General features: G+C 38.6%; 1 protein-coding gene across 1 annotated transcript; it reads right to left on the bottom strand.

Annotated features, from left to right (window-relative positions):
- Window positions 1-4,884: 4,884 nt before the first annotated feature.
- timd4 (T cell immunoglobulin and mucin domain containing 4) lies at window positions 4,885-11,889 on the bottom strand. Its single transcript, XM_067609022.1, has 8 exons — window positions 11,772-11,889; window positions 10,887-11,065; window positions 10,487-10,649; window positions 9,542-9,643; window positions 8,716-8,792; window positions 6,870-6,981; window positions 6,617-6,650; window positions 4,885-5,457 (listed from the first exon to the last, which is right to left on the bottom strand). The coding sequence occupies exons 1-8, from the start codon at window positions 11,872-11,874 to the stop codon at window positions 5,373-5,375; spliced, it is 855 nt and encodes a 284-aa protein (XP_067465123.1). The 5' UTR covers window positions 11,875-11,889; the 3' UTR covers window positions 4,885-5,372.
- Window positions 11,890-13,608: the final 1,719 nt, after the last annotated feature.

Raw genomic sequence — 13,608 nt, 5'->3', positions numbered from 1 at the left:
CCATACGCTTTCTTAACAATAAGGAATGATTCACAGTTACACCCAAACCTTTTGTAAGAGTCCACAGAAAACTCTTTCTTTCTTTGATTCAGCCCAAATAACTACAATTTGTCCTCATTTAATTTGAAATAGTTGTTATTATGTCATTATTTTAAGCAATCTGTCGGGGTTTGTGACTAGTAGTGTGTGAATATTATATAGTTACCAACACTGCCCCTTGCTCCCATTGGACTACAACCCCCATAGTAAAGCTTTGAATAAATTTGAACGATTGCTGCCGAAGCTTCGAAGCACAAATGAGATCAATATATGGGGGTAATAGATGTTATTGGGTATAAAAATCTGAATATTTGATTTGTTGTTGATTAATGTGTCTGAATAATTCCACAAGGGATGGGTCATGCACTGTAAGTGACCAGACACACAGATAAATACAGTTGTTTGTCGTCAGCATAGCTATGAAATCTCACATTATGTTGTTGTATAATTTGGCCAAGTGGGAGCATGTACAGTATGTACCATCACATATTGAGCTGTGGTGTGCACAGAAATAAAATCAGTGAATCAGTGAATAAAAACAATAGATGTTTACAGGATTTTAGAGATAAACATTTGTTGAGATTTCAAAAGAAAAAAAACAATACAGAAAAAACAGATTTTATTACCCTGTACTCTCCTCAGATGATGATGAAGATGACAACGATGTTGATGATAATTCAGAGTTGGCTTGACCTTGAGTGCACATGAATGAGAGCTTTCTGTGTCATCATTTTAATTTCCATGTTTTCGAAGTTGACTATAAAATTCAGTAAATCCCAGCACAATGTTTGCAGTTTTGCAAATTCTAGAAGAAAATCTAGAAAATAAAAAATTCTTCAACCAAAGCTACAAGAAAGACACACAGAGTGAAATGTTCAAGAATTATTGGGAAAATATAACTAACTCAATCTTTTATAAAGAGGTTTGTAGCCAACATTAGCATGTTAATCTTAGCAAAGCATAGAAAAAACAGAGTCGGATCCAACTTAATTCTAAATTTCAAATAAAGTGGAGACCAGGTCACCACAAACGTGATGAAGCACTTTGAATTCAACAGAACACATCTGCACGACCGTAACTGGTCAGTTTTTAGCTTGTCCCTTTAACTGCAAATTGAACTATGAAGAAGACGTGAACATCATTAATAACTCTGATGAAAAACTGCAGTGGTTACAATTGTTCTTATATTAAGACATGAACGAGATACTGTTCATTCTTGTATATTCCTGACAGTTCATGTGGTTTTACATGAATGAATTCAAGCATGAAGTCATGATAATTAATGTACACTTACCATAAAATTTTAAAACGTTAGCTTGTCCAACAGGTTAACATCACTTTATATATCATTAGCCAGGTTGTTTCTTTTTAGGTAATTTAATGTCGTCAACAAATCTCATGTTTGGATCCAAAAGTATTGTGTGTGTATCAAAGCCTGATATATCTTATTACTCCGTTGTTGTCAAGAAACTATTAAAAACACGTCAGTGAGTCACAGCGCTGCACTGGGTGACATGTTCCTTCATCATGAAGAGTTTGGTCACGTTAGTTTGTTTAGAAACGGCTCCAAAGACTAATAACAGCATCATGTTTTCAGTCTCCAGAGAGTAGTTCTGTGTGAGGCAGATGCTACTGAGCATGTGCAGGAACAACAACTTCTGGACTTTGTACTACATTATAAATTTCTCAAAGAACTTCAGTATAATGGAGCCATTTCTAAACAAACTAATGTGACCAAACTCTTCATGATGAAGGAACATGTCACCCAGTGCAGCGGTGTGGCTCACTGATGTGTTTTTAATAGTTTTTGGACAACAACGGAGGTCTGTGGGAGAAATGTGACTGAGGGCTACAGTTGGATCTTTGGTGGAAAATCACTGCAGTTCCTCTTTAAGTTGTGTATCAGTTAACTATCATCATGTTTGGTGTCAGTACTCACCGGTTAATGACAGCAGAGCGAGCAGGACAGCCAGAACTGAAAGACAGGTGGACGTTTAGTACATTGTTTCTTCTCCCAAACATTATTTAAAGATATTTTGCTCCGTAACATGTTGCGGTGAGATTCAGTGATGAGTGAAGTGAGTGAACAGCAGTAAAATGTTATCAGAGTGTACTCGCTCCTTTTCCTGTTTTTGTCAGCTGTCAGAAAGTGTCCTTCACTGTTACCATGGAAACACAGCTTTTAGCTCAGAGGTAGCCTGAGGGTCGGGTGGGTCATGAAGTCTCCTGCAGCTACAGTGACTTTATTACCTCTAACTTTGTACAGTTTTACAGATTCGTCATATGTGATGATTTTATTTGGACCTTTCTGGGAATTACATCACCCATAACTGTAATGATTATATTTAATGTACTTTTTTTTTAAAGAGTTAAGATGGTTAGTCAATTAATCAATTAGTCAGTTGACAAAACAAAAAAATCAACTAGCACTATTTTAATATTTGTTTAATCTTTGCAGCCATTCTTCAAGCAACATCAGCTTCTCCAATGTCAGGAATTACTGTATATGTATATGAAAATCAGATTTTATTATGTTTAAATCAGAGATACCTCATCAGTACTTCATGGACTCACTGGACATTTTTTTACTATTTTCCCAAATTTAATTTTTATTAATTAAGAAAACAGTTGGCAGATTATAGACAACAAAAACTTTCCCCTCCACCTCAAGAGGAAACTTAAAGGGTTTTTTTGTACTTATCAAGACAGCTGATTAATGCCCCCTCCTGTCTAATGTCCCTTTTTTGGCAAAATATTTTTATTTAAAGTCATCTCCCTCCGCCCAGAACACTTTCTCACAAAACGTATAAAAGACACATTCATATCTGAAAAGGACAAGACCAAGAAAAACAAAGTTTGTTTTTGGGATTTGTCTGTTTAACATCAGAAACATCTCAAGATCTCTTTGTAGACTTTTGCTGCAGAACGTTCTCTCTCTGTCTCCTCGTTTTCTGTCATCTCTCTACTGTCAAACTCTCTAATTTGGTCATCCTCTATCCTGGGAGCAGTAGGTCATGACCTCTGTGTACTGAGGTTGGCTGGGATAAGCAGCTGTCTTGATAAGGCTGGCTCTCTACAGACTACATGACTTCAGTTAACTTTAATTAGCGTAGTGTCTTGTTTATAGTTCAATACCCAATAGAGGCACAGATGAGTGAAGAATAACTTTATTTGGAGGTAGTAAAGTTAAGGTTTTTGATGAAGGGTTTAAAAACTCTTGTCCAGGAGTAGACGGCAGAATTGAGCAGCATAGTGCACAGTGTTTCACTTGTACTGTAACTCTGTTCTCCTCGATCGAGCTTCAATAAATGTTTCTGCGTAACACATCCTGCTCTCCTTCACTTTGGGTCAATCAGCTCTACATCAATTCCTTGACAAAGGCAGAAATATGTCCAGAAAATATTTTTTAAATAGATATTTCGGGCATCAGTGGTTCTGGAAGTTAAAGTCCTGTTCAGATTTTCAACAACGTTTGACAATGTTTCACAGTTTGACAGATTGGATCAGAAGGAAACTCTCTTGGTTGAATCATGAGAGCAAAAGATAAAGAAAATTTTGAAATGAGGAGAAACACTTTCAGGACAATTGCAAGCTCGATATCCCTGAACAACCAGCTCATGGTCTCTTTTGAACAGTCACTTCATGTTTTTGCCGCTAACCTTAATGTACATATTAAAGAGCGCAGCCTGGTGTCAGCACTCAGAAAGGCCAGTCGATTCATATACTCACAGGCCAGCATGGTCGGCTTCAGCCGGTCCATCTCCGGTTGGTAGTTCGACTCCTCAGCAGGTGCCGATTCCTTTCAGGTTTCTGGAGACGCTGGCGGAGTTTCTCCCAGAGTTTCCTGGTACAACTGTTTGGTTGACCTCAGTGTTCGACAAGTTTGAGTAGTTAAACATGACATTACAAACATGACAAGAACACGGCTGTTTGACTAAACTACATTACTGGAGGGGAGAAGGTCAAGAATATACATTGTTTACAACCACTGTGTGCAGAATTTGTAAAAACAAACAAAAAAACCCAAGAAAGACTGTGTCATGTGAATGGAGACTGTGCTGTATCTATGTGGTTAGTTATAAATGCAGTAGGACCACACGAGCCTCCATAAAGTATTATGAAACTCATAATAAATCATAAACTGCACATCATCATAATAAGCACAGCTGATTATTTTGACATGTGAGTGGAGTTTGCACTGTTTACAGGTGCCAAGTAGTACTGGAGATAATATGGGCTTGAATGGGCCTCTATAGACTTCTATTCATTATGAAACTCGTAAAAATAGTGAACTGTAGCTGATCAGTGTGCAACACTTAGTGGGCTTGGTGGTCACAGTTAAAAATAAAACCATGTTGATTTGTGGTTGGAAACAGGAAGTGAACAGCGACCTGATGTTTTGCTGAACCGGACCCTGACGGACCTGATGAGACTGAATATAATCTGGACCAGCTCGGTCTCAGGTTCTGGTTCCAGTCTTGGATATTAAGAACTGAGTGGATTCATGTATGTGGTTGTTTTATATTTTACTGTGATAAAAGCAAATCAAAGACATTTTCTGCAGCTGAGAACATGTGAAATAAATTACACACACACACACACGTTCATGTTTCCATCACTTCAGAGGACATTACATTGACTTACATTCATTTCCTGGAGACTTACCCGAACCTTAACATAACCCTAAACTAACCTTAAAATGATCTATTTTACATTAAGGGGACCTGCTTTTTGTCCCCATAAGGGGGGGAAGTCCCCACAACATGACTGTGCAAACAGATATACGTCCCCACGGCGTCAGGGATACCTGGATCACACACACACACAAACACACACACACACATCTGCGTTTTGATTGACTTTTATTCAGCGTGTTTTCACAATGTACAGGCAGGTTATTATGGAGCCCCAACATGTTCAATATTAAATAAATCATTCTAAAATAATTATTATGCCACTTTTTATTTCATGTCACTTTTTTACTTCATAATATCATTTTTTATTTCTTAATGTCACTTTTTTCAGTTTCTATTTCATAATGTCCCTTTTTTTAAAGTTTCATCTTCATGTCACTGTTTATTTATCTCTTTTTCTGTATGTAATGTTGAACACTTTGGGGTTTCATAGGTTATTCCCACAGGAAACACTAATAAAAGTGTTCACAGCAGCAGCAGCAGCAGCCTGCTCATAGTCAGCTCACAGAAAGCGTTTCACACACGGCGTGATTTAGAATAAACTGTCTTTCAGCATGTTCCCTTTTTAAATCTCATTTAAACTTTACACAGATTCTGTAGAAAAAGCAGTGGACAGAGCGGAGCAGGTCCAGGTCTGAACTAGTCCAGAGTGTAGATGTTCTCCTGAACTGGTCTCCTCATCCGGATCTCATAGATGATGTGCGGAGGTTCCTCAGAGGAAAAACTGGAAGACAAAACAAACAAACAAACAAACAAACAAACAAACAAACTCAAACATTAACAGACAGTCGTTTATCTGCTTTTATAGAGAGCCGAAGGACAACCAGAACTAACCTTTGTATTTCACTTTTTATTTCATAATGTCACTTTCAGAACTTTCTGGTTCTGTTCCAAAATTAAGAAAACCTCATTAAAAATCTCATTAACATTTGTAACTCTGCTGATAAAGAAAAATCCAATATTAAATAAAAAGTTACTGAACACTTAAAAACTTAAAAAGCTGTGAGGTACAAGTTAACTACAACTCCCATGGTGCATTTCAGCAAGAAACATCCAATCACAGAGCTTCAAATCGTTTCTATGTTTCTACATATCAGTAATACTGACGAGGTCGTTAATAAGAAAAATACAGAATGAGGAAAATACTCTATAAGTCAACAAGTCGGGTTCAAGTTTACAAAAGTTGAACTCGATGTGAAAAACATGAGTCATCAGACCGAACTGAAACCAGCGGTGGAATTATTCAGACCAGTAAAAGTAGAAATACTGTTGTCTAAAAATACTCCATTACAAGTAAAAGTCCTGAATTTAAAATGTTACTCTGTACAGTGAAACTACTCATTACATAGACTGTGTTATATTATTATAGTTTATTATATGGTTTGTTTTTATCACTAACAAATACACATAAGAGCATTTTAATGTAGTTCATCAGTGTGGAGCCAGTTTTAGGGTAGATTAAGAGTAATAGTACTGCATTATATGTTTTATAATAATAATAATAATAATAATAATAATAGTGATAATAGACTTTATTTAGCACCGTTTACACACTAAAGCAGCTCAAAGTGCAGAACACACTTTAAAAAACAAAAAAGCAGACAATTTAAACAACAGTTAGAATATTAAAATATATGATTTTACATAAAATCTTAATCTGAGAAGTAACTATAAGAGGTAAATAAAATGAAATGTAGTGGAGTGGAAGTATAAAGTAGCATAAAATGGAAATACTCATGTACATGTACAAGTACCTCAGATTTGTAACTTGAGTGCAGTACTTGAGTAAATGTATTTAGTTTAGAACTGACACTAGTTTAGTGTCAAACTGATCTGAAATTATGTGATTTTCAGCTCCAGTTTGGTTCGTTTGTTTTACTCACCAGCCGGTCTTTAAGGCTCGTCTGTATATTCCACCTGCAGAATGAAAACAAGGTTTGAAAATCATAAAATCCACATTCTCTCTCTCTGGTTACGTTAAAGACTTTTAAACATATTTAGTTGTGTGGTTTGAAACAGCCGCACAATAATAACAAACAACACTATTTCAATATCCTGGTTTATATTCTCCCGATGTAATGTGACTAAACTCTGACATGGAGACACTGAATGAAACATGACAAGAGGAAAACGTACGTTTGAAGGCCAGAAAGAGAAAAACTGAAGCCAAGATCAGCAACACAGTGAGGGAGAGAGAGAGGACGGGAACGTTGATCTGAAGGGAGAGAGACGGCAGAGAGTCCTCCACCTGAGAGAGAGAGAGAGAGAGAGAGGTTTACATATAAATTATACTCCTTAAAAAGTATCTAATTTCAATCTTAATATAAAAATTGGCTAATTTTCTTTTTGCTCAGCTTAATCAAATGAGATATAAAATGTTAATCAGAGAGCTTTTAACAGAGTGAGGATAGCTGTTTGTGCTGGAAGAAGCATCCAGATCCTTTATTGCAGTAAAAGTACCAATACAGCAATGTAAAAGTACTCCATTACAAGTAAAAGTCCTGCATTAAAAATCCTTCTACAGTAAAAGTACATAAGTATTATGAGCTTGATGTAGTTAAAGTATCGCAGTAAAAGTAGTGGTTTGGTCCCTCTGACTGATATATTATTAGGGCCTTTTATTTATTTAAGACAAAGTAAACAAACTGCTGTAAGTACAAGTCATGGGCAGACAGCATGTCGCTAACAGGGATTTTGAAGGGTAACGATCAAACCAGCATCTAACGGGTCCGATGTGACATCTGTAGGTATGTTTACCTGCTGTTTGATGTACTGCAGCTGAGCAGCTAATTAGCATCTAGCTGCTAACTGACGTTAGCGGTGAATGTTTGTTTTGTGGCTTGTTCAACAAGCTGCAGGACAAGACGTGTGTTCATGTTTCTAAGTTATCATCAAGTTTTGATGATGTGGACAGAGGCTGTTTCATTCACTACCGTGTTTAAAAGAGGAAGGTATCATGCCTCATATTGCAATAATTGAGCATTGAATATTTTATATATTTTATTTTAGTTTATTTAAACATTGGACATCTTAAATGTTGTTTTCATTTAAGACCATGGGCAAAAGTTCATTGCTGTTTCTGGCTCTAAGTGTGTTACAGAATAAATAGAAAACAAAGTTTTATTTGTTTGACTCAAATCCGTGATACAATCCGAACCGTGAGTTTTGTGATCCGTTGCACCCCTAGTGTTAACATGTCAGCTTTGTAGACTATATTTTATATGTGATGCACATAGATCAGAGTGTGTAAGTCATGTATTTGATACATGCATTAATACTTTCTGATGTGAACCTTTGATAAGAGTCCCGGCCTGAACACGTCTACATGACAATATTCCATCAGTGATGCAAACTGGCTGAATAGCGCCCCCTATGAAATTTCATTGAAGCAGCCCCAGCAGCAGGAAAAATAGTGGACAAAGGAAGTGATGTTTATCTCCTTCTTGCACTGTCTGAAAACAGCCGGGTCTGAAAACATCTACATGCCCGTGACAGAAACCCTTTGATTGCACGGCGGCCCGACGTGTGCAGAGGCGCAAGGACCCGTTCAACGCTGCTTGCGATTATATATGACATCATTAGATTATTAATAGTGAAGCATCAGTGTTAGAGCAGCATGTTACTGTTGTAGCTGCTGGAGGTGGAGCTAGTTTACACTACTTTATATACAGTTAGCTAGTTTAGTCCACTGCTTCCCAACATAGGGGTCGGGCCCCTGGCTTCATATTTAGCGTACAGAGGAATCAATCTGAACATCTTTCTCAAAATATCAAAATCTAGTTCTAATACATTTGTGTTATATGGTGTATAACTAAATGTGTATTAAATTAATTTAGCATAAAGCAAACCTGAGTCCAGGTATAAAATTAGCACAGAAGGAGGAATGAAGGTCTGAGCTGCTGGACTTCCTAGCAGGTTAATCCAGCAACTATTAAATAATATTAATAATATTAAAACATTAGGTGCAGTCGTTGTAACTCACAGTTACGGTGTCGGAGCGCAGCAGGGTGGAGTTCTTCAGGAGGTCCAGATGAGACGACAGCAGCATTTTCCAGTTTACTACAGAGAGGCAGACAACAAAAGACAAGTTTCATCCAAATGTAGAACAAATTTTCACCAATTTTCCAGAAAATCATCAATAGAAAATGCAGTGAATGTTTGTTTCCTGTTGTGTGAATATTAGCAGATAAAAAGCAGGTGGCACCAATTGTCCAGTCGGTGCCATTAAACTGTTGCAGAAGAAGAGACACATCGAGATGATGTCATTAAAAGAGTGACAGTCAAAGCTCAAACGATGGAAAACCGTGTTGAAAATGTGATGCTTCACACATGCAGAAACCATCCGTTCACCTTTGTTGTTCTCACAAAGACACCAAACATCTCACATCTGGATTCACCAGACCAGAGTACAGATTTCCACCAGTCTACTGTCCATTCCTGATGTTTCTCTTCTTCTTATTGGTCTCCCTCAGTCGTGGTTTCTTTGCAACAGTTCAACCATGAAGTCCTGATTCATGCAGTCTCCTCTGAACAGCTGATGTTGAGATGTGTCTGCTACCTGAACTCTGGGAAGCATTGATGTTGGAGCTAATCTGAGGTGTTAATTGGTGATTTGTGAGGCTTGTAACCCTAAATCAACAGAGGAACTCTTGGTCTTCCTCTCCTGGTTCGGTCCTCATGAGAGCCAGTTTCATCGCAGCGTTTGATGGTTTTTGCAACAACACTTGAAGAAACTTTCAGAGTTGTTGAATTTTCTGAAATTTCAAATTGAAAATGGTCATAAAACAGGTGAATAGACACCGTCTCACCTGTGGAGGTCGACGGCTCCATGACCCGATCCAGCCTTGTTGTTGTTGTTGTTGTTGTTGTTGTTGTTGTTGTTGTTGTTGGAGGAGAACTGGTGCCCGGAGCTGAGAGGGAAAAAACAGATTAACCCTCAGATACAAAATGAACCCCAGTTGACCTGAACTACAACAGATTCAGTATGATGTTTCCACAGCAGCACTAATTCACGTCTGACTCTAACTCATTGTTCTGTGCTTCATTAATTAACTCAAATGTCTCCAACTTTGTTGTTTTGCTGTTAAGGTAGCGTATAAAACACTTCCTGCAAATGTTTCACATTAAAAGTCCACCAGGAAAATGAGTTGATATGCCCATCTGAGCCACTGGAAGACTTTTAATGTACAACATCTGCAGGAAGTGATGAGTTTTCATCGACAGCAGCTTAACAGCGACTGAAAAAACGGCAAAGTAGAAGCGACTGGAGTTAATTTGTGAAAGAAAACAGAGTTTGTGTTAAAACTAAAGAAGCAGCGGTTGGTGTACTGACGGACTGACCGCTGCAGGAAAAAGATATTACACTGAATTCATCAAGACAACAGCAGGTTAACATGGAGGAAGTGTTGAGTTTCTATCAACAGCAGCAAAACAGGAATTAAAATATGATCAAAAATAAAACAGGAGAAATTAGAAATAAAGACGAGTCTCTCATATAAACTTGACACAAACTGTATAATTTGTGATAAAACATGTAAAAACACTGGTTTGGTCCTTTTAGGGCTTCAGCTAATGATTATTTTCTTAGCGGATCGTTTCATCTATAAAACATAAGAAAACTTTCACTCATCTTTCACAGTATCCCACTACAAACTTTAAATCTACTGTAATTTAAGGCCAAGAAAAGACACAAATCCTCACATTTGAGAAGCTGAAATCATCAAATGTTTGACAAAAAAAAGACATTTGCTCACCTTTGACGACTCTCAGGTTCATGATCACCTTCTTGTCGTTGAAGATCCCGTCGATGTCCACCCTGCAGCAGTACGGCCCGCTGTCCGTCCGCCTCACGTCCAGGATGTCCAGGTCCATCTGACCGTCCAAGACGTCCCCCGTCAGCCGGTACCGGTCCTCCACCTACAGCACCAGAGTCAGGATCCGATCAGCAGCAGGAAAAAAAAAACAGCACAGTCGCTTTCTGGTTCTGAAAGCTAATATGAAGCTTCAGGCGTCCAAATGAGGTCTGTAGGTAACCGGCCTAAAAGGTGCAGGTCTGAAAACACCTTTACACACCAGAACCGAACTGAACCAAACAGTTCAGGTTTGAAACTATGTGATGAGAGAAACTTTTTGGGTGCTTGTGGGTAATCTGACCTTGGAGATGACGCCGTTCTCGTCCGTCTGAACCAGGATGTTGCTGCACCAGAAGGTTCCACAGCCGCGGCCCCAGCAGACCCGACTCAGGCCGAAACGCTTCACGGAGTACTGACAGGACAGAGAGGCCACGCCCCCCTCCGCCACTTTAAAAGAGCAGACGGAAAAAAAACAGCCGCCTGCAGCAGAGAGACACACAGTTTACACACAGGAAACACCTCAACAGTTAAAGACGTCGCCTTGTGTTTACGTCGTTACTGTGGCCCCAAAACTGCAGACATGGAGCCAGGCACACCTGGACAGGTGAGAGAGGAAATATACTGGAAGTATGTTTATCATTTATATTAGTTTAAGATAAACAATGAGATGAGATATGATATGAAGATACGATGGAATGATTAGATAAGATACCATGAGTTAGGAAGAGATACGATGAGACAATACATTAACAAATTATACAAAGAGTTACGATACGATGATTTACAACCAGATATGATTCAATACAACAAGATTAGATCGATATGATTCCTCAGTCAAGAGTTTCCATGTTACAGCAGCGCAGGATGAATTCAAAACAGGTCAGAAAACAGATAAGAAGAGTTTGAAATGAGATAAATAAAACAACAGAAGTAATACTGAGTAATCCAGATGTGTATCAGTGTCTCTCAGATGTTCTGTGTGCTGCAAATAATCAATGAACATCACCAATGTTCAATAATCAATGAACAATCACCAATGTTTAATAATCAATGAACAATCAACTTCCTGTCAACAGATCCAACTAAATATTGCTCACATGTCGCATCATGTTGAAGATGAAGGTCAGAAAACTGGAGGATCTGAAGGTGTGTTTGTGTTCGTGATGTCAGCGGTTTTGCATCTCACCTGACAGGACGATGAGGACGATGACGAAGGTGGAGGTCTGAGGCGGTGGACAGCGGCGAGGCGAGGCGGCGGCCATCGTGTGTGTGTGTGTGTGTGTGTTCATTGTCCAGTTCGACAACAACACAGTGTGACCCTGTGACGGAGGGGTGACGGAGGGGTGAGGGAGGGGCGAGCGACGCACACTGTGCTACTGTCTGTTTGTTTTCGTGTGTGTGTGTGTGTGTGTGTGTGTGTGTGTGTGTGTGTGTGTGTGTGTGTGTGTTGGACAGACGATGATGAAGTCCTCATTGATTCTCTGTCTCATATTCTGAATGTCCGCTGTGTGTTTTAACGTTCTTCATCTTCATGAATCATTCATCACATTTAAAACACAGAAACAAGTGAAGGAAGCCTGAAGTCTTTAATTTAAAGTTAGAAACAGAGAATCGTGCTGCATTTTTACTGAAAGTCGGATGTTTGTGTAAAATCTTTTGTCCAAAAAGAAAAAAACTACTGAAATATTCAAATATCACACGTCTAAATGTCTTCTCTCCATCTCCATAGTCCAGACTGATTACTGTGTATTATACAGAGGTGGAAGAGGTACTCAGATCCTTTACTGCAGTAAAAGTACCAATACAACAGTCCAGTGGTTCCCAACCTAGGGGTCGGGCCCCTCCAAAGGGTCAGCAGATAAATCTGTGGGGTGGTGAGATGATTAATGGGAGAGGAAAGAAGAAAAAACAAAGTTCTGATACACAAATCTGGAGCCGTTAACAAGCTGTTAACTCTTCTATATTTGTTATCATCAACAAATCTCATGTAGAGTCTCTTTGTGCAGCGACGGTCGAAGTTCAAACGATGGGAAACATGATGGAAATATGACGTTTCTGTTAGTTTCATGTGTTGATGTGAGGAAGGTTACAGTCTCCTCATCATCATCGCTCCACACAGATCTGATGTTTTCAGCTCTTCAGTGACGTTGAAGTCACATGATTCATGACGTCATCATTTATTCACTCAGTCTGTTTACATTTGAGCTGCTGTTACACCTCAGACAGGAAACACTTTTACACAGATTTATAGATTTTTTTGTGAAGTTTTGTGTTTTTACTGTCAGTGATGTTCAGTGTGAACTAACACAAACCTTAAATGAACAAACACGGATCTCAGAGCAGATTTATAATCCAAAACAACATTCTTGGCATCACTTTCTGTCTGTTAAAGTGACGCCACTAAATGACACATTGAAAGCACATTTGAAGGATCTTTTAATATCCAGTATGAACAGGAGGAATGATTACAGACACCTGACTGCTGGTTTAACACACTGGGAACACTGGGAACACTGGGAACTCCTTTAATCTGAAAAAAATTAAATGTTTCTGTCGGTGATGAATGTAAAGAAAACAGAAATAAAATAAATTTAAATGTTTAAACAGACGAGGATGAACACAGTGAGTTTACAGTGATGTGAGGAAATACTGAGAACAAAAGGACTCTGTGTAACACACACACACACACACACACACACACACACACGCACACACACACACACACACACACACACACACACACACACACACACACACACACACACACGCTAGCTGTGTGGAGACGTCGCAGACACACAGAAGACTCCATTATTCACATCAAATATTCCTCTTTTTCTTCACGTCGTCTCTGTTTCTCCCCAAACTGACTCTGAGAGGCTTTTATTGTCAAAAAAGTGAAATCCTGTAACTCCGTTTGACCCATTTTTACATTTGAAATCAGTAAAAACACCTTAAACATGTTTCTTTTATAAGTAAACCAGAATTGACAGAATATAAAAAACTGAAGTTAAATTTGTCCCGTT

Source organism: Thunnus thynnus, chromosome 13 (genome assembly GCF_963924715.1).
Source record: "Thunnus thynnus chromosome 13, fThuThy2.1, whole genome shotgun sequence".
NCBI classification, from domain to species: Eukaryota; Metazoa; Chordata; class Actinopteri; order Scombriformes; family Scombridae; genus Thunnus; species Thunnus thynnus.
This window is presented reverse-complemented; position numbering and strand designations above follow the sequence as displayed.